Raw genomic sequence first — 27,733 nt, 5'->3', positions numbered from 1 at the left:
GGCAAGCAAGATAGAAGAAATTTTTGTGGTGCATTATGATAACGTCCAGAAGTTGCTGGCGGTACTTGGGCAGTTGTGTCACAACATATATTATGGCGTTATGTAAATACAAAGAAAAAATTCTTCTCCTAGAGAACTTGCTGTTTGAATGCTTGACCTTAGTCCTAAGGTACATGAAACTGAAACTCAGATTTGTTTAGACCACTACACTTTATTGTAAGGTGGAGATCATAAAGATTCCTTTCTAAAAATGTCTTTTGTTTTGTCTGTAAAGAAACTATCAAGAGTTACAGGTGATCTCTGGAATAAGTGCCAGGCAATTAAAGCGGTGAACTTCACAGATGCATTTCTACCCAATATATACTGTGACTCAGCAGCGTTGGTGTGCTATGAAGAAAATTGGGCTTTCGGTTAATATAGCTGGATTCATCTGGGAGTACTGAATACCAAATCCGTGCCTGTATAACGATGTCATTCCAGTTGACCTTGCAGCTGTTTTTACTACGTGAACAATGAACAGAAGGTATTTGTTGAATTTGCGGCAATACTAACCACCCCAGGAAACTTGGATGAAAAACACTAACTAAAAATGTTTCTCACTGGAATGTTGACATTTACAATACAGACTTAATGTATAGTGTGTTAAATTCAATATTGTTTCCAATGAAATAATATATATTGACATTTTCAGAATAACTCTCATCAATTTGAGCAGTGGTTAGTGCTGGGCAATAGACTTCAGCAGGACCAGGCATGACAAAAATGACAGGCAGCTATTTACTGCAAAAACAATGAGCATGTGAGTCTTTGTGCTTTGATGTCATTTGCTTAGATATTTTTCTATCTTCAGTGCACCATGCATGAATAAAATGGCCCCAAAATAATTGTTAAGAATTATAAAATAACAATTAAAAGTAAACAAAAATGGGCACATTTGATGAATTGGTCCATCCCCTGCGATACCTGCTAAGAGGCTTCTGTGAGCTGTGCACCTGTGACTCCTCACAAATACCAACACTTGTGTTAATATCTGGTCCTAATAAACTATTTAAAGAGCAGATTTTTAGCTGTAGGTGAATCATCAATGTACCTGTGACATACAAGTCAAGGTGACCATGCCATGGTATTGCAGAGTGATCCCAGGGAAGAATATTCACTCAAAGAAAGATTCTTGTGCTGGTCGGCCTGCAGTAATAAAAATAACAGTAATTATACCGGACTACTGGAGCGTGTAAAATTAATTCAAATTTTGCACACTACGAGTGGCAGGCAACTGAATTTGTCAGTATTTTAGTATTTTCAAGAGTCTTTGGACTTTCTTTCATTTAATGTCAGAGTTAAGACCATTAAACTGAGGTTCAAGTTATGTTTTTATAATGTTCTGTGGTTATTATTCATATGACTTGACCACGTTACTTGGTTTAGATAAAGCTGGTCTTTTATCTTGCTAGAAAAGTATATAGTCAGCTCAAATGTTTAGATTTTAACTTGAAAAATGGCAGAGAAAACTAAGCTGACAAAAACATTTCCGTGTTTAAAAATACACCTTGAAGTAATCTATCTGTGATACTGGTAAAATTATTTACTACAATTTACACGATTTATCAGAAAAGAGCACAAACCTGATTTTAACTGGTAGAAAAATAAAGGTACAAGTTACCTTTCTCACTGAATTAATACCCATCTAGGAGTACAGACTAATGCAAAACACTGCAACTGCGGCCAAATGAACTTCAGAACAGTCAATTAAGAACAGGAGGTTTGAATTCCAACACTTCGGGCAACATTTAATAAAAAGTTAAAATAAGCAAATGTTAAGTATGTTATCTTTCTTCTAGTTAACTGTACGCGTTCGCCGCTTGCATTGCAAACTGCAACTTTGTCACAGCGCCCTCCGTTCCTTCCCCTTTAAGGGCCGTTAATGGCGCCGGGTGCCGGCGCTGCCGGGCGGGGAAGGCCCCGCTACCATGGCAACGGGGGCGGGGCTCCCCGACTTGCGCGCGCCGCCTATGGCAGCCAATAGAGCTCCCCGGCCACGCCCCCTCCGCCGCCTGCACGAATCCCCTTCCTCTGCGTCCCTTCCTTCTCACGTCGACAGGGAGGGAAGATGGCTGCCGGCGGGGCGGCCGGGGCAGCCAATGGGATGGCTGGGGCGGGGCGGCGAGCACGCGGCGGCCGCCGGCGGGAGGGGGCGGCCCTGAGGGGCCGGTTCGGAGCCCGGAGGGGCCGCAGCGGGGTAAGGGCCGGGAGAGGGGTGACCCTGGGGGGGATCGTTTTTGCGGGAGGGGTCTCCTCTGTGGAGACTGCGGGTCCGGTGGGTTTGGCAGGCGGTGCTGGGGGAGGGTGGGGGTGGCCCACGGCGGGTGGTTTGGCCCGGCGGTGCCGCTGTCCCGACCCTGGAGCTGCCCCGTCCGGTGTGTATCGGGGTGTGTGGTGCCCGGTGCCGTAGGGAGGAGAAAAGGGGCTCCTGAACTTTCATTCTGTCACCACTGCCTTGTCTTTCACCGTTAGTGTGAGCTGCGGTGTCTCTTGTTTTTCTGGTAGTGATGCTGCCTGTGGCACTAGTGAAGCGTGAATAAAAACTCGGCTTACGCGGGGAGTTGACCCTGTTACTGAGGGGCTGTTCCTGGGCTGTTCCCTCCGAGCTGGTGGGGGGTAACACTGGCCTGGTCACCCTTCCTTGGCTTTGATGGTGGGTTAGAGTTGCACCTGGAATAAGGATTCATAGAATGTCCTGAGTTGGAAGGGACCCACAAGCATCATCGGTTCCAACTCCTGCCCCTGCACAGGACAACCCCACAGGTCACACCGTGTGTCTGAGGGTGTTGTCCAGTCTCTTCTTGAACACTGTCAGGCTTGGGGCCGTGACACCTCCCTGGGGAGCCTGTTCAGTGTCCAGCACCCTCTGGTTGGATCAGTGTATTGCTCATTTGGGCAGGCACATGTGATTAGAGCTGTGACTGGCTGCTTATGTGCTGTCAGGGTTAAAGTTAGAACCTGTATTGGCAGATAAAATATGTTTATTAAAGAAGTTATGCTGGTAACCAGCCGACCTCGCCTCGGTTTGGTGACGATGGGGATCTTTTTTAAAAATATTAACAGTCTGAAACAAAAAATCTAGAGATGCCAGAAGGAGAAGAAATAAATTCTTTATTTTAGTTTGCTTTTTTTCTTTCCCTTGGGAAAAAATGAAAATAAACTTTTAAAATGTTTTTGATGAACAAAAAAATACTTAAACTATTGCACGTCCTTAAATGATATTTTATGTAACAACCATGTATTTCAAAAAGTGCTGTGTTTGAGAACTTTTCCCCATGGGTTAAAGGAGTGGAATTGTTAACGCTGTGCTATATTAAGGATGTGTATTGCTTATCATTGTATAATTCCAAATTAATTTTCCCTAGAAATACATTGTACGTTTGGAAGAACGCAGAAACACGAGGGCTTCTCTTACTGTGTTCTTTTTTGGCTCTGTAAAAACTTTGTTCTCACAACTAAGCTATGTTAATGCCTTTTATTTCTTAGAATCACAGAATGTCCTGAGTTGGAAGGGACGCACAAGGATCATCGAGTCCAACTCCTGTCCCTGCACAGGAGCAATTGTCAGATTTGGTGAAGTGTGTTTGCTGAGCAGTTCTTTTGAGCCAACTGTCATTGTCAACGGAGTAACTGACAAGATTTCTGTTCATGTGTATCCCAAGGATTGCTTTCTAGGTCCTGATTTTAGGTAACGTTGGTTTCTGTTTGTTTAGGGTTAAAGGCTGACTTAGCTATTTGCATTTTCCTCCTAATGTCTTTTTATGGATGCAAGGAACATCCCTGTAGGGAAGGTGGATCCAGGGCTCTTTCGTGGGCAGTGACGAGGGGCCTGGTTGGTTCTTGTGTGTTCTCAGACTTTTTGGCAATAATTTTCTTCGTTTTTGCTGTGTAAGAGTTCTTCTGTACGTGGGATGATGGATGATGTTGAGGTATCTTTTAAATGCCTTAAGTACAAGATTATTTTTGGCTTTTTGTTTTTTTTTCTTTCACCGCATCAGTCTTGAGCACAAGGGTCCTTTTCTAGGCCGCCGTGGGGTCTGGTCTGTGCCTGACTGTGTGCGAGGTCTTGTGTAAAACCAGGTTGTTGTCATTATGTGCTGGCAGCATTTCCCCGCTGCGTTCTGCAGCTTGGACATGCTTTTCCTGTAACTGTACAAATAATGGGATTTCTGAGTTTTTCTGGAAAAAAAATCAAAGCAGAAGGAAATCAGCACCACCATGCTGATGAGCCATGTTGATATAAAGTTTCCTGTGCAGATTTCTAGGGTTTGGTTTTAACTGGTGAGTGAAAAGACACCTTTGTGGATCAGTTTCTCCTGTGCAATGACAAGCTTGTTAGTGGGTTTTACACCAGACATCAAAAAAGTCTTGAGACTTGTGAATTGGAGACTTGGTAAGGCCTCGTTTTTGACATGAGTGTGTTTTGTGGCTTGCAAGTAATTCAGGTGGGTGTAAGGGTGTAAGAAAGGCAAGAAAAGAGTGGTGTTGCCTATAGCCACTTGGGGCTGGGAAGTTCAACTTCAAATGTGCTTTTGCCCTCTTCAGATTTTAGCCTGACCCACTATTCCCTTCTCCCTTAGCTCTTCCCCTTCTCACATTCCTGTACTGTCTCTTCCTTTAATAGAAGTGTTAAATCCATACTGGTGCATTGTCCTCTCTTCTCTCCTCCTGCCACCTCCTTCCCCTTTCTTGCCCTCATGGTTTGTTAACTTGCGGGGCTGGTGTAGAGATGGGACACATTCGATGCAGTCTGTAAAGGAGCTCAGAGCATTTAATTTACGGTTGGTTGGTTAAACATATGTGGACATAACTTGTGTATGGATGTGACCAAGCATGTTGTGTTGTATTAGCTGCTAAAATGAACAGGAGGGATTGTGAAATTTTATGTAGAAGATCGTTGCTTCGGTAGATAAAGCTTTAGATGGGAGTGAAGGATGTTTGATGCTGAAGTCTTGCCTTCAGATTAAATTTCAGTAGTATGGATTAATTGTTTCTATGATCTGTTTTTGCCTCAGCTAATACTTTGATGCAAGTTTCAACAAAATATTTCAGTGAGAAGCAAGCAGGGGATGGGGTGGGCAGCTCACTGGAAAAAGAAAGTATAGCAGCCTATAGCACTGGAAACATCATGCTCAAAGTGCAGGACGAATTTCATTCAGCTCTTCTGAAGGTTTCAGCACAGAATGTGTTTTCTGGCCTGTTTCTGGACCCTATGGGGTATTTAAGTGTTTTCAACAATCAAAATATTTTGTAAGTAGTGATAAGAAGCAAATATTTTACCACTGTCCATTTTAACAAGTTCACATTATTTTTTTCATAAAATCTCCTTAATCTGATATGTTTTTATTCTGTTTCATTGTATCAGGTGTCCAGAAGGACTATTGCATTATCTAGTCTGATCCTCTTTGCAAGAAAACCGTGTGTACTGTTGTTTATACCCTTTACAAACTTCTACATAAGTTTATCTCCCCTTTTTATATTAATGAGGAGGCATTTCTTGCAGACTGTTCACATTCTCAGATTTTTATTGTTATTTTTTATTACACTATTCGTATTGTCAAAATTGTTTCGAGGTGACCTTAATGTTTAGTTCCAGACTAAAAGTTAAAACAGATAGAGGAATGAAAGTATTTTAAAACCTCTTAGTCCCTGTTGTTTTGCTCTTTGAGACTTACTGTTTTATATATGACTTCGCTGTGGCCTTATAAGGGCACTTGCTATTTTTCTTTAATTCTCTGGTTTTCCAGCTAAGTGAAAACTTAATGAAAAATCAAAACTAAAGGGTTCTGGAAATTCTTTGTTTAATATAGCAGCTGAATCTTGTCTGTGAAAAACAGGTGCATTGCAACACTCATAGTTCTTATACTGGATTAAATTAACAGATTCAAAAAGTTTAGCTTTAAAGTACAATTACTTTTTTTGCTGTATGGTGCTTAGGAATCGTAACTGTTCAATTTGAAAATGTTGAGAGTCTTTCTTGCCATTTCGCTTTGCCTTTAGATGGATGAATGAACACATTGTTAACATCTGTAGCCACTGCTGCCGATTCTTTTTTTTTTTTCAGCAGAATCTATTTTATTTATATTATTTTTTAATTGATAGCTTTTCACTTGCACCTTTCTGCAGCTCCCTGTAGCTACTGTGATCATTCTTTTTCCCCATGCCTGTTATTTCTAGGAAAACTATTACTCAGCTTCCAATTAAAAAGAAGATGTAAAAGTACTGTAAAATTGGTAAGCAGTTAAATTGGTAAATGACAACACAGCATTTAACTAAAATTGGCAAACTGCTTGCTAGATGGAGTTATATGCTGGCAATACCTAGAACAGGTGTGTATGTTTGTTACTATGGGAATGTCTGAGAGAGCTGGAATTAAGTGTTAACATTCCCTTGTGGAATCAGAAGGGACAAGCAGATGGCTGTGAAAGCAAAAAAAATCTTGTTTAGAAACATACAGCTCTTTTACCAGCTAACCTGACTTATTAGAGGGTTTTTTATACCATTTGTGGAGGATTTGTTTTGAGGTGAGTGAAGTTGATTTTAGGTTACTCAGTATCTGTCAAATATTGAAGGAAGTACATGACCCACTTTTGAAAAGGGGAAAAGTAGATTTAAGGAAAAAAGAATTCAAGTGGTTTAATGTTTCAAGTAAGTATTTACCATGTGTGTGTATTGGACATTCCTGCTTCAGGAATGTTCGTAAGAGCCATCTGTGAGTGTAACAGATTGAGAGAGGAAGGGCTTTTTAGTTGTTGGATTGAGTTTGTTCCCCTCTCCTCCCTGAGAAAATTTGGTGGTGGGTGTTTCTGGACTTGCCACTCGCTGGATGCTTGGAGAGCAAACACAGAAGTCAGTTGTTCCCTGTGTGCATTGCACAGGAATACCAGAGTCACATCTTGCAGCGTCATGAAGTCTGAAAGATCAAAAGCTCTGAGCTGAATTCAGAAAAAACAATGAGATGTAAAAACGAGTGTGTAACTTATTGTTAAACTCTTTGACAGATCAAAAAGTTGCAGTGTTGTTGATTTTTGAGGGCTTTTTTCTTCTCCAGTTTTTGGTGGTAGACAGTTCTAAGTGACTGTTGTGATTTTTGGATTAACAGTCTGATTTGAGGATCCGAGGCTTTTAAAAGGCTGGTATGTTAATACTGTTCTTTCCAGTGCTTCAGGCTTACTTACTGTGTCTTGCACTCTCAGTTTTTGTTTCCTTGAATGCCACTGTGTTAAGGAGACAACTTATTGTAACTGATTAAAATGAGTGGAGGAATATATAGATGTGAAAAAAAGTGCTCTCGTTTGGAATGGAGTGGTCTCAGTCTGTGACTGCAGCTCCTCGGAGCGATCGCTCTGCTCGGGAGCGGTGGTCACGGGTGACATCAAGTGGGCTGAGTGTGGAATAACAGCTGCTGTCCCTGGGCCACCCTTGTCACCGCCAGGGTCTCCTTGAGGGATGTGCTCTCAGCTACCCTGGTGTCACGTTTGTGTTGCACCGAGGGATGCAGTCACTGCAGGACAAAAAGTCTTCGGTTCCACCTTGCAGTGACTGGTGAACATTCAAACTTGAGAGGGAGGCATTGAGTTTTCCAGCCTTTGCAACAAGATGTGACTCTTTGAGAGGCATGCTCAAGCCCTCAGGCTGTTATCCTGACAATTTTGGGGGCAGGGAGAGAAGAAACGACCCTAAGCTGGAAGTTGCATTCTCTCTGTGCGCATTCATACCCTCTTACAACAGCCTTAATACTGCTTTTTGAACTATGCAGTAAGCAGGTGCTGTGTCCTGCTGTTGTCTGTCTGGCAATGTGGTACTTTCTAGATAAAAATGATGAGCCAGCTTATCTTGTAGTTACAGAATCACAGAATGGTTGAGGTTGGAAAGGACCTCTAGAGATCATCCAGTCCAACCCACCACCTGCTAAAGCAGGTTCACCAGAGCAGATCGCACAGGAATGTGTCCAAGCAGGTCTTGAATGTCTCCAGAGGAGGAGACTCCACAGCCTCTCTGGGCAGCCTGTTCCAGGGCTCTGGTACCTCTAAGTAAAGAAGTTTCTCCTCATATTCAGACGGAACCTCCTTTGCTTCAGTCTGTGCCTGTTGCCCCTCATCCTGTCGCTGGGCACCACTGAAAGGAGTCTGGTCCCATCTTCTTGACATTCACCCTTGAGATATTAATAAATGTTGGTGAGAACTCCTCTCTCAGCTTCTCTTCTCCAGGCTGAACAGACCCAGCTCTCTCAGTCTCTCCTCATAAGAAAGGTGCTCCAGGCCCCTCATCATCTTCATAGTCGGCCGCTGGACTCCCTCCAGTAATTCCTTGTCCTTCTTAAACTGGGGAGCCCAGAACTGGACACAGATACTCCAGATGCGGCTTCACCAGGGCAGAGCAGAGGAGGAGGAACAACCTCCTTCGACCTGCTGGTCACACTCTTCTTAATGCAACCCTGGTACCATTTGCCTTCTTGGCCACAAGGGCTCATTGTTGACTCATGGTCAACCTGTTGTCCACCAGGACTCCCAAGTCCTTCTCTGCAGAGCTGCTTTCCAGCATGTCCGCCCCTAACCTGTACTGGTGCCTGGGGTTGTTCCTCCCCAGATGAGGGAGTTACTTGTTTTTCAGTCTGCCTTCCTATTTGTGTTCTTTGCATGCAAGGGCAGCTGGCAGTGCCGGGCTGATGGGGTTATAAAAGTAGATGAAGACAGTCAAAGTTTTTTACTCCACTGTTCTAATTGGAAACTATTTTGAAATATAAATGTTATAATTTCTGCTCTAGATTTTATTTATGGTCAGTTTATGCTCTCAAACTGTTGTGCCAGTATTGTTCTTGAGTAGCTCCCCTCCCTCCTCAGCATTTATTCCTTTGATGTATTTGTAGATAGTAATCGTATCCCCTCTTGGTTGCTGTCTTTGCCAAGCTATACATGGCAAAGCATGCCAGTGACTTCTTGTAAAATAAACAGTCCATTCCCTGGGTCATCTAACTCATCCTCCTCTGCACTTGATTATGGTTTAGTTATCAGGAGGTTGCTTCAGCAAAGGGCCCTGCTGGCAACCTGCTATGACCCTGCGAAATATGGATTGACTAAAGCGTTGAGAACAAACATGGCTTGAGAGCAGGGTTATTAAAATGCTTAAATCTCTTGACTTTGATTTTCATCCTCGTCTTGTTTAAGGGCAACATTGTCTGCCAAAGATGTTGCAAAGGTCTTTGTGGATCTCAGAAAAATAAATTTCCCATACAGGTTTTAGGGGTTCATGGGTGCTATCAAAAGCATATAGTAATAGTTCTTGTGATTCGTCAGCGCGGATTGTCTGTGGTGCTGCATACAGTAGGTGTCTTGATCTGAAAGTGGTAGAGTATCACTATGTACATACTTGCTCTTTTGTCCCTCCTTTTCACCATTCCATTCCTTATGACTGAGTCCTAAATCACTTTTTGTAGTGGAAAATAAATTGATCATGAACTTCCAGTGCAGTATGGTGGAAAATCACTGTGCATTTGGATATTATAAAATGTGAAAAATGTTGGGGTTTGTTTGTGTGTTTAATCTGTGTATGGCATGGATGAAGCTGGAGTGTTGAGTATGGTTCAAGTGTAAACAGTGTCTGAAGGCTCTTGAAAACAAAGAACTGAAGAGAGTGCCTTGCATGGGTACAATGTGCACATCCTTGATGCCTCGGCATCTTTTATGAAGACTGAAAGGTAATTCTCTTGAACAGGATAGAGTCAACATAGCTTAAACCCCTTTATTTTAGCCTCTTCTATCCTACCGTTGTCACTTAGATGACAGTTTTTTTCCTTTTGTCTGCTACAAAGCATTGAAACTTGAGCTTAGGGCACGATAATGATTCAGCAGAGCCTCCAGCTGTCAGGCTGTGCACAAAGAGCATGTTTTGGAAATGGACAGTCTGTGAACTGTCACGGATACACGAGGATCTCCTGTTTCTCCTGTTGCTTTGATACTGGAGAGGGTCTGACAAATTAACCTGGTCATGTTCTGGATGAGCTAAATATCAAAATATCAAAAATGCTATTGTAGGATGTGACTGGTGAAGATATTGTAGTGATCTGCATGTTCCTGGGGAAGAAAATGAGAAGTTGCTTCCCCTGCTTAGGCTCGACAGATGTTTGTGCTTGTGCAGCACATCTGGAATTGCAGAGGATTGCTTAGGCAGTGATGGTTGCATAGTGTTAAAAATTGCCAAGCGCACAAATGTTATGTTGTGTTTGGAAAATCCTGGAGCCACATGTGCACATGAAGGGGAATATCTTCTAATCTGTTCACCAGCAAAATCCCCTGTGGAGATGAGAACTATAGTAGCTGGTTTCAGCCTGAGTTTGTAAGAAGAGAGTCTTGTAAACATAATAGTCTTGTGTTTTGAAGAATGAGCTCTGGTAACAGAGTATACTTAAGTTAAATTACTGTTGTGAAAGAATTTCTAAAATGTTCTGGCAAATAGAACATTTTATCTCATTATAGGTATTTTGGCACCAGTGTGTGGTAGTGGGAGCTATTTTTCCTGCTCTAGCTAAGTTTCTTTATATCCTTTTATTCCGGTTGCTGCTAAATTTAGGCTGAAATTTCCCAGGCTTCCTGTGGTGTAGAAACAAATTATTTGGGAGATTTCAGCAAAATTTAGTAATATTTGGAAAGAATCTTCTTAGTTATTTCTTTTTTTTTTTTTGCATGAGGAGGTTGGTACCAAGTGGCAATGTCTAAATTGAAGGAAATTAATTGTATTATTTCAGTCACTAAATTATTCCTGCAGCTGCGTAAGTAATTTTTTCCTTTCTCTGTAGGGCAGAACACTGGAGTTGCCCATTCATGTGGTGCTTTTGTTCAGCTTAAGATGGCCCTGAAAATCATCATTCTTGGAGTCGTGTCTTGTAATTGCAAACTTGAAAGGACATGGAAGGACTTTTTGATTGTGGAACTCACAGGTGCGTTGCAGCACTACTATAACTTCTGCGTTTTTATCTTGTGTTATAGATGTTCAGAACTAGGCTTTTTCTTTCGAAAGGCTGCTCATGACTCTGCTTAATAATGTTTGTGTGCACAAATAGTATGAGGCAAATAGTGTCTTTGTTGCACTGATTAAGAAAATAAAGAGTGAATGTTGCGTCTTGCTGGGAATTACTTAGTAAGCCATTCTGCCAGAACCAGGACTAATAAGTGTTCCTAGGCCGGAGTCTTGTTCAAATCCCCTCAGATGAATAGCTTTATTTCTGTCTTCCTTACCTGTGAGATGACCATCTTGGTGCACAGCTCTAGCACCAAGTCAAACAGCAAGCTGTATGACCTTTTAACAAAAGAAAATGCTGTTAGCCAGGAGGGGTATGAGGAATAGTTCAGCAAGAGATATGAACCTTCTCAGAGCTGCTTATGCTTATATTGTGGAAATGCGAATGGAGAAAAAACTTAATACTACACAACGTTGTGCTCTGTGTGTTTGATTTCCAGAAGTTGCTGGCTGTACGTAATTGACAGGCTGATTAGTTCTGTATCTCCTTTCTTATGCTTGTGGTTACGAAAGTAATGTCAATATGGTGTCTATGGTGGGAGGTGCTCACAAGGGAAAGGAAATGACTTTTCTGTGGTCTGATGAGATAAGCACAAGTGCAGATGGCTGAGACTTGGATTCTCTTCAAGTCTTGCAGCAGGTTGGATGAATAGCTGCGGTTACATGGCAGCCAGACACCGGGACACGAAGGTGCTGGGTGCTGAAGCAGCGAGGTGTCTGGCACCTGCTGGAGTTGCAAGCGTGGATGTTTGCGTAGCATTGGGACAGTGAAGCCTTCTGGAGCGGTTGGGTGCACCGTTCACCTTCCGTCCCTCAGAGGGGTGTTAACCAATATCCCGGGTCCCCTCCTAGGAGGAGGTGTTTGTCAGAGCGGGGGTGAGTGCCACAGAACTGGCCGTGACTCCCCTGGGTGGTGCTCACCCTTCCTTTAGAAGGTGATATCCATGCCTCACCCTGTGTGTTGTTAGTATGCTGAGGTCCAGCACTTTTTGGGCCCAGAAGAAGTGGGGAGCAGTAAGTCCAAACCTCATCTGTGACCCCCATCTCCCAGACTTGCTCCAGTGCCAAAGCCAAGGCCCAGCCCCACGACAGTTATAGAATCACAGAATCATTTTGGTTGGAAGAGACCCTCAAGATCAGCAAGTCCAACGACAACCTAACTCCAGCACTAAACCATGTCCCGGCAGCTCTTGCCTGCTCTCTAGAATCCACCTGAGGGTGCAGTTTGTTGTTTACCTGTTCAGAGGCCGTGAGTGTGCAATTTAGGCATAGATTAGCTTTTGCAGAGGGTTTTAAAATACAGTATTTATTTCCAAAATAAAGGAGAATGTATAGAATTTAGAAAATAAATGTCCCCGTTACAGTATCTTTGGTAATTTAATCTTTGCCTGGGAATCTTTCAGATCTGCCTTTATAAAATAGGATTGTTTCTGCTGCAGTTTCTATCAGCCTGATCTGAGAATAGCCATGAGGGTAAAACAGAGCATCTCTTATCCTCCTATTACTTTGCTGTCTCCTTTGTTGGCTGACCACCTCAACACCTGAATGCAACAACATCCTCCTACCTGGTGAGGTCACTACTAGGAAAACCTGCCCCCCACAAGTAAGTTCTAGATCCAGTTTTTCATGTCAGAGTGTGATTTTGGTTATTTTAAAGTTTTTTGTGATTTTTTTTTTTCCCCACATCACAGTGTGATTTTGGTGGTTTTGACCTCCCTCTGCCATATTTTCCAGTGTTGGATGCAAAATCAGAATAGGTCTTTCTAGTTGGAATGCAAAATCTTCCACCAAAAAACTATTTTTAAGAGTTTTCTTTTGATGAAAATATTCAATATATGTGTTTTTTATGATGTATGCATTTAAAGCTACATCTGTTCAAATCCAAAAGTTGGATTTGTGTTCTGTCTCTGTGGATATCTGGTATAATATTCAAAAAGAGGTTTTGTTTCTGTATTGACATGAACACCTGCTTATGCTCCCAAAAGATGAGGACACAAAAGCTGTGGTTTCCCTTTTTTTAAATGATCGAACACCAAAGCACCCAGCTCCTGGGACTTTCTCCCTTTGTTTTCTCCTCATTTTGACTCTATTATTTTCCTCTACCATTGTTTAAGGCCATTTCCTTGGCTCTCTGTGCCACATACAGCTCTTCATTGCTCCATTGTACCCCCAAGGCCTGTCCTGGTGGGAGGGCAGGATGACATTGATTTCATGGAGGTTTGGTAGACTTATTTTTTTGCTCATCCCATAGACACTGTTGTGCCAGTGTTTTACCTTTTTCCTCCTTTCCACTCTCTTGATATCATATTTTTTTCTCTGTACTGCAAATGCAAAATTACATGGTGTTTTTTCTTGCTGCACTTTACGTGTGGAAACTAGATGTAGCTGATTTGAAAGGATGAAATAATTCTGTTGGCAGTTTACGTCTTGTCTCTGTACTTTACTGCGGCTTCTCGCACATCTTATTCCCTTCTTGCACAGTAGAGTAAAACGCTTTTTTCTCTGCCTTAAAATGGCTTTGTGGGAATGCTGGAAAAACACCTTATTTATCTGCTTTGGTAAAATAACCAAATGGACTAGAGGAGTTTGTATACTTCAGAAGTTCTGCCTGATGGGTGTTTTGTGCTTCCCCTAAGTTCTTAGATCACTTGGCTGATCTGTCTTCTGCTGTGAAGCGGTGCCAGTGAGGAGAGGTCTCCAAAGACATTTTGCATCAGTGAAGTGCAGCGTATTAATGCGTTCTCCTCAACCAACCTCGTGCTTTGCTTTTTTTTTTATTTGAAAATGCAAACCACATGTCATGTTGCATGCATGAACTGCTTTCCACTGCCCAGAGCTCCAGGTTTGTTCTTAGTTTGTTCTTGAACTTTTAATAATGGTGAAAATAAAGGGAGGGTCAGTTTGCATTGTTTATAGTAGGAAAGAACAGCACAAGATTTCATCTACTGCTGTTCAAATCCCTTGCTATTTTTGGTATTTGACCTCTGCGGAGAAGATTGCCAAAACTACAGGTTGTTTTCATTTTTATTACGTGTTTCTACCCTCCTGCTTGTAAGTTACTCTTACGTTACTGATTAAATCTTTGAGGCAAAGTTCCATTTATCCCATATTTTCCACTATATTTTTCAGGGGTAATTTTATGTTTCTGTATGTTGTTGAGCTAACATTCCCTTTTGGAAATGAGAACTGTGCCATTTGGCAGCATCTTGTGTATACAGCTGAAAGGAGAAAGAAAATAACTTATGAATTGCTGGATTAAAGAGGACTCGTGAGCCTGTTGTCTGGAGTTGAGACTGCGGTGTTTAGAACAGTGAACAAAGAGCCCAGCAGAATATGCTGTGGCTTGTACTTGAAGGTCCAGAGGAGGCCACAACAATGGTGAGAGAGTTGGAACAGCTCTGCTGGGAGTACAGGCTGAGAGATTGGGGTTGTTCAGCCTGGGGAAGAGAGGGCTCCAGGGAGACCTTATTGTGGCCTTTCCGTACTTAAAAGCGGCCGATAAGAAAGATGGGGACAGACTTTTTAGCGGGGCCTGTTGTGATAAGACAGGGGATGATGGTTTTAAACTAAAAGAGGGGAGATTCAGGCTGGACATGAGGAAGAAATTGTTGCCCCTGAGGGTGGTGAGAGCCTGGCCCAGGTTGGCCAGAGAGGTGGTGGATGAACCATCCCTGGAGACATCCCAGGCCAGGCTGGACGGGGCTCTGAGCAACCTGAGCTGGTGAAGATGTCCCTGCTCATGGCAGGGGTGGCACTGGATGAGCTTGGAAGGTCCCTTCCAACCCAAACTATTCTGTGAATAGTAAATGTTTAGTTTGTGCTGATAGGTGCTTACCTTTCATTTCTCTGCCATAGGAAAGGTGCTTGGGCACCTCTGGCTGTTTGCTTCTAGTCTTGCTGTAGGGTTATTTCCACACCCCACTAGGGAGATACACACCGCAAAGGCATCTGAAAATCCTGTTCTGCCTCTTTGACATCCCTTCCGCTTCGTGCCTTCTGCTCTAAAAACCAAGCTTGTTTTTGTTTTGTTTTGTAAAAGAAGCCCTGTGGGATGCCCTGCAGGTCAAAATATTTTAGGTTATTTCAGAGGACTGTATTAATTCCGAGTTCTCAAGATGTAATGAGTTTTGAGTGTCCTTCAAGCAGCTTATTGTTTCTGGTAGCTGCGATATGAAGGAGTTGTGCAGGGCGTTCTTGTAACTGCAAAGTTCATTTATGAAGGTAATTCCAGAGGACTAGATACCATAACACAGAAGTTCCAGGCTTAGTTTGTAGAGGTGGCTTTACCTTGTTTCGAGGTGCAGATGTGAATGCAGATGAGAGATGCAGCTGCAACATACAGCTGGTCACTGAGGATGGGCTGCTGTGAGCTGGGGTGAGTGAAGAACCTGGATTTAATTAACTACCTCATGTTCTGAGCAAAGGAGGTGCCTTGGGGAAAGATTTTTTTGGCCAGTGCTCTCTCTGCCATTTCTTCTGAGAATGAAACAGTTCAAGAGCAAATTGTCTGTCCCCTTCAAAGTCTTTGTGTCAGATGGATTGTCACATCAGCAGGAGCAGTTTTCCTCACTGGTCATCGCAACCGGCTGTTGTGCCATATCCAAACTGTCGGGTTTCAAAGATACTGTCTTTGCCAAAGGATTCTGGGTGACCATAACAAAGCAGATACCTGTCTTGTTGAAGTTAAGCTAAAAGTGCTTCAGTTCTGCGGTGCAGCGCTCCATGTGCTTTGTAGGTGGCTGCAGTCCAATGCTTAGTTATCTTCCATTGTGTTTGGAAGACCATTGTTTCCTATTTGTCTCATAAATTTAACACAGATCCTATTCCTGCCATTTAAACTTTCCCATCAAAATACAACAGTGACTTCCCCTTCTGAAAAGGAAGGGCTGGCAGCTACACCCTGAAGTTTGAACATGAATTGTTTATATAACCTTCAATCGCAATTTCATAATAGTCTGAAGACTTTCTTACTAGGGCAGACGTTTTACTGAGGTTTTAGCCAAAAACTGGCTGCAGTCAGATGCAGTGCTAAGGCTTCTTAGTTGTTGCAGTGGAAATGGAATTGAAATCTGTACCCTCCAGCTTCCTGATCATAGAAATTGCACATCTATCTGGAAACACGACCAGCATTTTTTTGGTATTTCAGAATAGCTGTTGAAAAAAGGTCGTAGGTAGGCGCTGGGTAGAGACTCGAACTCTTGTGGGTTACTCTGAGCAGTATTTATTGTAGAAGATTCACAGGAACAGCAGCGTTGGGTCACCTCCTCAGAGAGTGACAATCATACAGCAGTGTAACTAGTCATTATATAGGGTTCTAACAAGTATTATGCAACTAAACAAAATTTATCACTGTCTATCACTGTCGATATCTATCACTGTCGACATCCTCAGGTTCCTTCCGTTCCAGTGGTCTGTGGGTTCTACTTCTTCTTTCTTGGCAAGTACAGAACGACAGGTCATCGGGTCGCAGGGCTGGCTTCTTTTGAAGTTCCACCTGTCTCATTTGTTATCCACAGTTCATCAGTCTAGCATAGAAATCAGCAACCCTAAGAATAGCATTTATCAATGTCTTAACTAAGGGTACAAAGCAAGCATAAGGTAACCACGCTCGTGGTTCTGGGTAAGGACTATACAGGGGACAAGCTGAGACTTGCAGCCTTAGCAGCACAGCTTATAACACTGATATAGGCCTAAAATCCTAATTCCTTATTTTCCTACAACAGCTGTACCTGTGTCATCCAGGGGTGAAAGCTCAAGAGCTAATTTTATTTCCCAGAAAATATTATTAAATGTGAATGAACATGCTTTTGCAGACTCTGGCTTTTTACAACTTCTGGGTACTTGTAGAGCCTCCTCGCTCTCCCCTCCCCAGCAGTAAAAGCTCTGACATGAGTGTTGTAGAAACCGCTCATTGAATAATATTCTCTATCAAAGTCAGTAATATTTAAACAACTGCAGCTCGCTTCCCAAATGGATGACATTTGTCAGGAACATGTCTGCTTGAGTTTACTTGGCCTTTTGAGTATAAAAAGTCTGAATATTTAGAGCCTGAAATTCAGGTCAGTCTGGAAAACTACATTTTTCTTACAAAAAGTTTACAGAGAACCCAGGTTTTTTTAGTAACGTAGCACTACAGGATAGCTGGTTTATGAAAACCTTCTCCACCTGTAAGCATGTGGTTTTGAAATGGTGGTAATCCAGTACATGGGGTTAAGTAGAAGTTATTAATAATAGTTTTTTTTCTTTAAATTAATAATTTGCATGGGTGTTGAATAGTTTTGTGTTGGAGCAGAGTAGCAAACAGTGTTTGAGAACAGTCCGCTTTATGTAATAATTCTTGTAAAAGCTGGTTCCCTTTGAGGATATACCCAGAAAATAAGTCAGGAGCAGCTCTGTGGGTCGGGTTGTACACAGGCTAATGCCAGAAAACATGTTGAACTTCTTCTCTTCGGAGGGGAATGGAGTTTCCACAGGATGTCTGCGTTTTATGGCAAAAATTACTTGTAGATGTGCTCTGAAACGTTGCTTTGATGTAGAAGATTAACCTGGGGCCCTCACTGTCAGGATATTACTGAGGCAAATAGCTTAGTGACATTATTTGCGACTTGGGAATTAAGCATTTTGAGTGGCCTACTGAAGTTTTGTTTTAATAATTTGCTCGTTTGTCACATGGCATCGCGAATATTTGTCTGTACCAAATAGGAGGAGGGAAAACAAAACCCTGAAACTACAAACACCACCAAGAAGAAAGAAAAAGAAGCCAAATGCAGTTTTGTTGTAGCGGCTTTTCATTTATTGCTGGTCTCTCATGGACCGTTAAAATAATTACCCTAAAACAAGTAATACTTGGAAACTTGCTCATTCCATCCCTAAAAATCCAACCTCAAGAATTACCAGAAAAAAATATGATGGGATAGCTAGACAGGCATGAGAATATTTTCTTGCATTCTGGAGCTGCCTGATTTTTACTCCATTTTTGTGTGGATTTTTTTCAAAATGGTCCTTCCGTGCATGTGATAATGTCGAGGGTTTAGATTGCTGGGTGACAATAAACCCCTGGCAGATGTATTGTTAACCCCCTCTCCTCCCCTCGCTTCCCCCTTTTTCCCCTCCCTCTTCCCCCTTCCCACTCAGCACAGGTGATCGGGAGGAAAAGAAGGACAGAGAGAAGAGAGTTGGAAAAAATTAAAGATGTTTTACTGATACTACTAATAAGAATAGAGAAAATAATACAAAATATACAAAACCAATCTTGAAAGTCCCAGCAACTGCAGAGCTGGCAACCAAAGTCCTGGACTGGACTCTGCAGCCAACTGGAGCTGGATTCAGTCTGTCACTGGCCTCAGTTTGCAGGGATGACTAGCAAGGTCCTCTCCTCATGTCGGCCATAAGCAGAAGGGAAAGAAGAGGAAAAACGGGAAAGGGACGAGATCCTCGTGATCTCCCACTTTTATATGAAGTATCAGGTGAATGGAATGTTATACATAGTTGGTCAGTTTCTTGGTCACCTGTTTCTCGTTGCCCCTCTCGCGAGATGTCCATCTGTCCTTATCAGTAACTTCGCATTCCATTGCTGTGTTTACCGAAACATATATCTGGTTCTCAAGGAAAATGCAGCTCATATGAAGGCAAATTCACTAAAAGAGAAACTTGTTTTTAAAACAAAACCAGGACAGATAACTAGGATTGGGTGCTGGCCTAGTCCTTAAGGAAATAAGGAGATTTTTGAGTATTGTTTTACCCTTGTTTGCATTACCTGAAATACCTGTACCATTGAGAAGTCACTGGAGTGTTGACTCCCTAAAACCCTCAATGCTTGTTTGTTTTTATTTTGTTTGGGGGGCTGTGTTTGTTTGTTTGGGTTTCGTTTTGTTTTAAACCCAGAAGAGTAGTCTAATTGAACCTGTAATTTAAACAGAAGTCATTCATGTGGATGGTTATTATGTTTACTTAACGTACCCCACCTACATCTTTCTTTTAAAAACGGTTGTAGTTTGTGAACTCTCTAAAATGATGTATTGCTTATGATGGCAAATATCTCACTGAAATGCTTCAGTACTTTGTCTGACTCTAAACTGATGAAAGGCTTTCCTGCAATTACACAATAGGATTTTCCTTTGTGTTATAGAAAGATGAACTGTCTCCTCTTCATTTTTTTTCTGGACATGCTGTTTTTTAGAAGACAATCGATGTATGAGAGGACTGAGAGACTATTTTTTAGTGTTGTTTTTGCTTGGTAAAATCTGAACTTGTGTACATCACTGCAACCGTACGAGTTTCTAGGAGGGTTCAGCAGGGCCAGAGAAGAATTGCTTCTGAAGGGAAGATTTTTATCGGTTGCACTAAGAGCCAGCGTTATGTGGTTTTATAGGAGACTCGAAAACCATTTAGGTTCTTAGGAGAATTGATGAAAAGGCAAAGGCGCTTAATTCCAGTGAATTCCACTGATGTCATGTAGCCTCTTTCGGTGGTCCATGGTGTGCTGACAGGTGTTGATCTGCGTCATTGGGCACCTAAATACTTGTAGCATTTACCTCATCTGGCCATTTCAGGCTGTAGTTCTCCATAATTTTGGTCTTGTTCTCTGCCTGCCCTTTGCGCACTCCCCAGCAGAAAAGTTCAGCTGACAAATCTCCTGCAGTTGTACTGATGGAACTATTTGTGGGCTGTGCCTGCTGGCAACCTTTTAAAACAAGAAGTACTCCTCTCCAGGTAGTGGTGATGACTTCATTTTCTTTCCACTCGTGGTGAACATCACTTTACTTTACAAAAATAATAAAGCAAATTTAGCTACGTGACTTTCACAGGATTCACAAACAGACTAATCTTTCAAGGGGATTGTATCATGTAGCATTTAGAGTCACACAAGACTGAACTCCTTAACTCAGGGAGACCTTTCCAGTTCTCTGTTGCTGTAAATGAAGTTGTAGTGAGTAGGACATCAGGATAATTGAATTTTGACTGTGTGTCATCTCCCATGCAAGATGTTTTTCACACAAGTTCTTAAATCTAATATTATTTCAGAATGCTGTAATTAAAACTCACCTTGGATTTTATTTCTTGCAGGTATGTGACAACGTCAGGAGCAGCAGCTGAGATGACCGCAGTGGAGAAGATAGAGGAGCAGCTCGCTAGCCTGCGCATAGCGAAACGTTCTGCGCTGAGTGAGGAACCTGCTTATGTACTGGATGTCGACGTTTCCAACCCTGCTCAGTCTGAAAGCAGTCGCCTTGTGGCTGTTTCATGTTCCAATAAGTCAATTAGGGTATACAACAGGGAAACATTAAACTTCCTGCGGGAGTACAGTAGCCAATCTGGGGTGCTTAATGGAGTCAGATTTGCGCACACATGTGACAGCGTGCTGTTTTCGGCATGCAGTGACGGTACAGTGAGATGTTGGGATATTCGTCTAGCAACTCAGCAAGCCACGCAGGTATTTAGTGGTTATCCTTCCAATGTTTTCATCAGTTTTGATATCAGCTGCAACGACCTCATAATTTGTGCTGGAACAGAAAAAGTTGAGAAGGACGCATTTCTGGTGTTTTGGGATGCAAGAGGCATTACAAACTGTGCCAGCGCAACTAGAGAACCCTTGGGAGTCTATTCAGAAAGTCACAATGATGATATCACTAAAATATGCTTTCATCCTGTCAAACCAAATTCAGTGGCTTCTGGATCAACAGATGGGTTGGTTAATGTGTTTGACATTAACAAGGATAACGAAGATGATGCTTTGATATCAACTTGCAACTCAGATTCATCAGTAAGTTTTATTGGCTGGTCTGGGAAAGATTATAAAGAAGTCTACTGCGTGACACACGATGAGGGATTTTGTTGGTGGGACATTGCTCAGTTAGATACTGAAGAATCAGTAACACTTTTGCACGTTCTGGATGTCAGAGATGCGGTCTGCATTGAAAACGACTCCTTAAATTACCTGGTAGGTGGCTTGTACCACGAAAAGGCGGACAAACTCTTTCTTCTTGGGGGAACATCCACAGGAAACATTCACCTCCTGGGCTGCGGCACCGATGGGCTGAGCCTGGTGGGTTCCCTTTGCGGGGGACACTCTGCCACCGTTCGCTCCTTCTGCTGGAACCCGGCAGATGAGTCTCTGGTGACGGGTGGAGAGGATGCTCAGCTGTTGCTATGGAAACCCGGAGCTGTGGAAAGGTCCCTCACAAAGAAAACATCTCTGAAGATTGCGTCTTCTGTGCAGAAGCGAGTAAGAGTTCACAACAGCTCCCTCAAAAGCAGGAAGAAGTAACATTCTGAAAGTGGGAATCTCTGCTGTGTATAGAGTTTTCCTGGACCTTAATCTTGCCAGCAACACGTGGCTGTGCTCTGTTCGGAGGAGAGAAACACGCTGCTTGAATTCTACCTGGGAATGTGTTGCAGTCATCAAATGAATGCCTTTTTAAATTAATTTTTTCAAGTTACTGATATTAATCAGAAAAAAGTAAATGTTTGCTCTCAAGTTCTTGAACAATAGGTCTTAAATCACATTATATAAAAACATTTCTGTGGTTGCTTAATGTCTCAACCAACATTTTCAATGCATAATATAGGCCTGTGGCTTGCATAATTTGTTACCTTTCCACTGAAATTCCCTGGCATGTTTTAAAAGGTTTTGCATTTCATGCTGTATTTTGCTTTCTTTACAGAGAGCTTAAGGAAATCTCTCAGTATATTAAAAGATTTTATGTCACATCTTAATGCCTGAAGGAATTACTTCTTGATGAAGCTGAATGTGGTTTGCGCTGTCATATCACTGGTTTATAACAAGCTCATAAAGAAGCAGCTGATAGAGCCACATTTCTTGCAGCAAAGATACAAATGTATTCAACTGAACAGCAACACGTGATTCCAAGCAGCTAAGTTTTGAGTGCATGAGAACTGTTAAACTGGCATTATTTAGGGCATATTTCCTATGTGGAAATACCCAACAATTTTTGCAGGCGACTTCATTCTCTCTGGTTAAGTGCATCTGGACGACCGGGGAGATCTTTGATGGGTTAAAGAAATTAATAGGTCTAATTACACCAGTGATGCCTAAAATCCCAAATCCTGCATTTGAAATAAACTAGTATCACATTCTAAGTGAGAATGTTAAAAGCTAAAAATGAGCCCTGCCTTCTGATATGGTGCTAGTGGAGTAACAATCCAGCATGCGGAGACTTTAACAAAACCTTTTAAAGGTCAGCGTGCGTCCTTTTAAGAAATGTGCCTGTCTGCAGTGAGGTTCTAAGCTTAGATGTCTCGCTAGGACAGCTTTGCGTCGCTGTGTCATCAAATACCTATTAAGTGCTGCAAATATTGCCCTGCGCTTCCGAAGCGGTTGGGCCTTTGTGCTTCTTCTGCTCCGCTGGCAGACGATGATCTGCACATCTGGCTCTGCACACACCATTACCTCTGGCCTTCCCAGGCCCGTCACCGTCACACGGGGCTTGGTAATTATGCTGCAGTTGACATATGTGGGTACAACTGAAAACAGCGCAAGAGTATTCAAGAATTGCCACGTTACGACACAGTTGGCGAAGGATTTAAGAGGGGCTGGTCTTATTTTTTTGCAGGTAGTTCCTTCAAGGTTTGAATGTCAAGTTTAGAGGATTACACTGGAGTTCAGGAATGGCTTCTGAAGTACAGCAGGTATCTCTAATATACAGTTACAGCGGTGCTGAAGATGGCTTAATCGTCTCTAGAAACAAATCCCATTCAACCAGAAGTATCGAGTTTCCACATGATGCGTTTTACAAACTGTCAAAGTCCTTCAGCCACAGCTACGCTTCTGTAGTTGTTTTGGGTCTGCCTGTGGGTGACAATTAAGATGATTCACTTGCTTTTACTGCTGGTGATTTAAAAGTGCAGCTTCAGTTTAAAAAATCACATTTCGCTCAACTTTTTTTTTTTAATTACTTGTGTCAAAATCAAGTTATGCCCAACATCCTTATTTGTTGCTTCTCAAATTACTTTGTTACTCTTTTAAGACCACTGGGGCAGTGAGTGTCAGGGCTATGAGGCACCTGGATCGTGTACCCTTTCAGGATTTATTCCCACAGGTCACTATTGCTTATTTCTGTGGAATTCACGGTTTTGTAACTGAGTGGCCCAAAAGCTTCAGTCCCCTCTGAATTCACCACAGTCCCCTTACAGGCTCAGCTTGTTTCAGTACCAGTAGTTGCGGGTGGGGAACTAAAGGATTATTGTGAGGGCTGTTTCCTTGCAAGTGTGATGTGTAACATGATTTGGGTGTTGATCCACTCTTTCCCTGCAGTAAGGTCAGCGGGCCTGTCTGGTGCTGGATTTCTTGAAGAGAGTTTAAGTGCTGCCTACAGAAACAGACAGTGAGGGAGGTTTCTGTTGCCTCCGCTCGCTTGCAAGTGTCTGAGCGGGATTGTGGTGCGTTCTGCCAACTGTCTCTGAATTAAAGCAGCACAGGTGGGAGTTCTGGTACTAATTTGAAGTCTTACAATTTGTATCTCTTGTTTCTGAATTAGGTTGATACACAACAAATAGATAACCATCACAGGTAAAGCCATGCATTTCCCTGAAAAGTTGGTTTTTCTCTTTTACGTACATAATTTTAATAGCAGTGGGAGGGGAAAAGTATATGTATGTATCTTAAAATTGTAAAAATATGCAGCAGCTGTCAGGGGACTCACGCTTGTGTTGCCTCTGAAAACACTTGATATTTTTTCTTTTGTGTTGACTTAATGTCAGGTTAATATCTGTCACATAAACATAGATGGAAACCACATGTTAACAAGTGATTAGCATCACTTTTGTAAACTGCAAACACTATTTCATAGACCACAGAGCATAGGTAGAGTACGTATGTAATCATATAAATAATAACAGACTTGAAATTAGGCAGGTTAACTTGTGGGACTGTATTTAATCTCATAGGTTAGTTTTGATGTCTGTAAGTTCACTTCAGCATTGTTTGACCTTTATAAAACTGAAGTAATTGAAATGATGTGCAAGTAGCAGGCGTTCAGATAGTGTCACTGTGTGAATTGTTTAACCCCAAGGGAAGCTTTAATTCTGCAAACAGTATGTAATTCTTTTTCAGTAAATGAAAAGCAAAAATCCAGATAGGCTACCTAAGTGCAGACAACAGTGTCTGTCATTCAGAGATGATAGTAAACCTGTCGTACAGTATTTTCGAGCACACAGAATCACAGAATGCCAGGGGTTGGAAGGGACCTCAAAAGCTCATCCAGTCCAATCCCCCCATGGAGCAGGAACACCCAGATGAGGTTACACAGGAAGGTGTCCAGGCGGGTTGGAATGTCTGCAGAGAAGGAGACTCCACAACCTCCCTGGGCAGCCTGGGCCAGTGTCTGTCACCCTCACTGGGAAGAAGTTTCTTCTCAAATTTAAGAGGAATCTCTTGTGTTCCAGTTTGAACCCATTACCCCTTGTCCTATCATTGGTTGTCACCGAGAAGAGCCTGGCTCCATCCTCCTGACACTCACCCTTTATATATCTGTAAACATTAATGAGGTCACCCCTCAGTCTCCTCTTCTCCAGCTCCAGAGCCCCAGCTCCCTCAGCCTTTCCTCATAAGGGAGATGCTCCACTCCCTTAATCATCTTTGTTGCCCTACGCTGGACTCTCTCCAGCAGTTCCCTGTCCTTCCTGAACTGAGGGGCCCAGAACTGGACACAACATTCCAGATGTGGTCTCACCAGGGCGGAGTAGAGGGGAAGGAGAACCTCTCTGACCTACTGACCACCCCCCTTCTAATACACCCCAGGATGCCATTGGCCTTCCTGGCCACAAGGGCCCAGTGCTGGCTCATGGTCATCCTGCTGTCCACCAGGACCCCCAGGTCCCTTTCCCCTACACTGCTCTCTAATAGGTCATTCCCCAACTTATACTGGAACCTGGGGTTGTTCCTGCCCAGATGTAAGGCTGTGAATATATGAAAATAAACATGCGTTTGACACATTCCTAAATTTCATCTTTGATTCTTTTTCCTTTCCTCTGTAAGTAAAATCCAGCACTTGCACACTTAGTTGTCATGTTGAAGGTGTGTTCCCCGTGCATACAGCCTTGCTGCCTCCTCTTGAATTGCTGGTTTAGTATTTCATTTTGTTGAAGTAAGAGGTGGATCAGGATTACATCCTGTAGTCGGTGGGTAATATCAGCAATTATTTCAGTAAGTGTAGGATTTTACCCACGCTTTGGGATTGTGTTCGAAATTATTTAACAAATCTAACTAAAGCTGTGAATTTATTTCTAGGTGGAATTTAGTTTGCCAGTTGTCAGTCATAAGCCATTTTGTGGCCAAATCATATATGGCATGTGTCCTATGTATAGAGATGGACATAACTGCATACCTCTATGTTAACATCCTAATTAGCAAAGGCACTGATACAGCAAAACACTGTAAAGACATAAAGTGTAAGTTTTATACTGGCTTTGAATGACAGCTTTCTTTTGGCCAGGATCTTATGTAGCCCTGGGGGTCATACCATGATATGAAGCAAAATACGTTGTCATGTGAAGTGCTGACTTGGAAATGGGCTTTGAAATGTGTTGGGAGGTGGTACCTACACACTTACGTAGCTGCAGCTCCTGCTTTGTGGCAGGACACCCCCGGTTGGGATGGGAGCGCGGCCCCAGCCTGACAGGGTCCCTGTGGATGCACTTAGTGGCACTGTCAGTTTTTCAGCAGAGCTTTTATGCTCCTGAAAGAACTGACACTTGTGTCCCACCCCGTAAAGCTCGTTTGCACGTGCTGTTGTTAATTTGGAATGACGTCTCGCCATCCCTTCAAAATGGTCATCTCTTATTTGGCTTCTTGGTCTTGTTTTGGGGTGGTAGTAGAGAGTTGTGCCTCAATATCTGCTTTTCAGGAGGGGATGAGCCCTGTCCACCCTGTGAGCTCTCCTGTCCTCTGTGCTTCTTGTTCCACCAAGCAGGTGGTGGAAGCAGAGAGAGGGAGGAGAAGTGAAGTTGGCCCCTGCCAGCCCTCTGTCCAGGGAAACTCCTTGACTAAGGAGTCGGACCCTCTACCTTGGAAATAAGTGTAGTGGCTTGTTCTTGAGCTTGATGGAAGTAAGATAAGACCTTAAATAAATTATGCAAGACATAAACACCCTTCAAGCATGAAAGCCAGTTCCTGTTTGTCTGAGAGATGAACAATTTGGCAGCGAAGCGTGCAAGAGAGGCAGAAGGTGTTTGCTCAAAGGGGCTGGGTGTTCGAGAGCCACCAGGCAAGCCAGGGCTGCTGCCTCTGCCTGGCAGGAACCTGCAGATTTGGAGATGTCACGTGCCACAGAAAAAAAGGACAGCTAAAGTGATTGTGGAGAAGGCATCTAAAGCAGCAATTCAGTCTGTGAACTTCCAGCTGTCTGTTAGGTGATGGCACAGAGCTCTGTTCCTTGGGTCCTCAGCAGAATTGTGAGGATCACAGAGTAATTGGGGTTGGAAGGGACCTTCAAAGCTCATCCAGTCCAACCCCTGCCATGAGCAGGGACATGATGACATGACATGCCCACATCAGGTTGCTCAGAGCCCTGTCCAGGCCTTGAATTGTGGTAACTTCTTATTTTCTATTTCCTTCTTCTACACCAGTTTGTAAACTGGCCCAGGTTGGGATGGAAGTGGAGGTGACTTCAGTTCTGCCTGCGACTGCTTGGCCTCAGCTTCCCGCCGTGGGCTTCTGTCCTACTCAGACTTCACATGCATTTCTTCAACTCTTGCATCCTCATGCCTTTAGATCCTTTGGAATCTCTGTTTTGAAAGTCTATCTACTTTCCTGGAAACAGAATGACAGAAAATACTGTTCTATATACTCCTGCTGCCATGTTGGCACTGATATTTTTATGGGACTATGTTTTCAATTTATCAATTCCAGTCTTACTCTCTCATGTTCTGGATGAAGATTTGGTGCTGCTGAAGTGCCGTGAAGGTGGTACTTGGGCAGCCTGTTGCTCCAGGACCTCAGCACCGGCACTGAGAAATACTGAGAGTTCTCACTGCTAATTTACAATGATCATTTGAGGAAGTTAATAAAAGTGGAAAAAAAAGAAGGTCCAGGGAGCCCACAGTACGCAGTGGCTCACCAAAGGACAGTGACATCCCAGCGGGCGTGCTTGGTATTATTAATACGGGGAAATACAGGAGACTAAAGCTGAAGCACAGATACAGACCCAGAATTCACTTTTCTGGGTGGTTTTAATACAGAAATTCATAATTTCTAGCTAAGTCGAGTACCTGTGAGTACAATGGATGCCAACACTCACAACTGTAGATCTAGATTAAAAAATACTGAATACCCAAATAGCAGGTAAAATAGCTGGAAGTGACTAACTTAACTTTTACTGGGACTTCTGGAAGGTGCTGGAAAGCTCCGCCTAGAAATCCAGTACAGTGGTTGTGATTCGTTTCTTTGATATATGAAGAACGAAGGCAGAAAGTTAAACCAGTAAGTGTTTGTAACAATACCTTAAAGTATAGTTATTCCTGCCACAGATTATTCATTGCTGAGGGTTCCGGGTGGTGTGTGAGCTGATCCCTGGGTCTTGGAAGTAATTGAGGAACTTTGATGATGGGAAATCTTACTTATACATGGAGATCTCAAATGGTGCTTTACAATTCTTGCAGAGACAATACTCATGAGGACAACGGTGTCTTGGATCAACAAAGATGGTGGTTCTGCTTCACA

General features: G+C 42.8%; 1 protein-coding gene across 8 annotated transcripts; it reads left to right on the top strand.

The window, feature by feature from the left end:
• The first annotated feature begins 2,098 nt into the window (after window positions 1–2,098).
• On the top strand, window positions 2,099–21,765 carry WDR89 (WD repeat domain 89). Of its 8 annotated transcripts, none has more exons than XM_065063262.1 (5): window positions 2,171–2,236; window positions 3,526–3,727; window positions 10,835–10,975; window positions 12,459–12,658; window positions 20,122–21,765. In XM_065063262.1, the coding sequence occupies exon 5, from the start codon at window positions 20,153–20,155 to the stop codon at window positions 21,320–21,322; it is 1,170 nt and encodes a 389-aa protein (XP_064919334.1). In that variant the 5' UTR covers window positions 2,171–2,236; window positions 3,526–3,727; window positions 10,835–10,975; window positions 12,459–12,658; window positions 20,122–20,152; the 3' UTR covers window positions 21,323–21,765. The 8 variants fall into 8 exon arrangements, 7 of the variants coding, with proteins under 7 accessions (XP_064919333.1, XP_064919331.1, XP_064919338.1 ...); XM_065063264.1 differs by having other exon boundaries at window positions 2,178–2,236; window positions 12,495–12,658; XM_065063260.1 differs by lacking the exon at window positions 12,459–12,658 and having other exon boundaries at window positions 2,156–2,236.
• The last annotated feature ends 5,968 nt before the right edge of the window (window positions 21,766–27,733 follow it).

The sequence above is a fragment of the Columba livia genome, chromosome 5, assembly GCF_036013475.1.
Source record: "Columba livia isolate bColLiv1 breed racing homer chromosome 5, bColLiv1.pat.W.v2, whole genome shotgun sequence".
Lineage (NCBI taxonomy): Eukaryota > Metazoa > Chordata > Aves > Columbiformes > Columbidae > Columba > Columba livia.
Note: the sequence above shows the minus strand (reverse complement) of the source record. Positions and strands in the feature narration are given on the sequence as shown.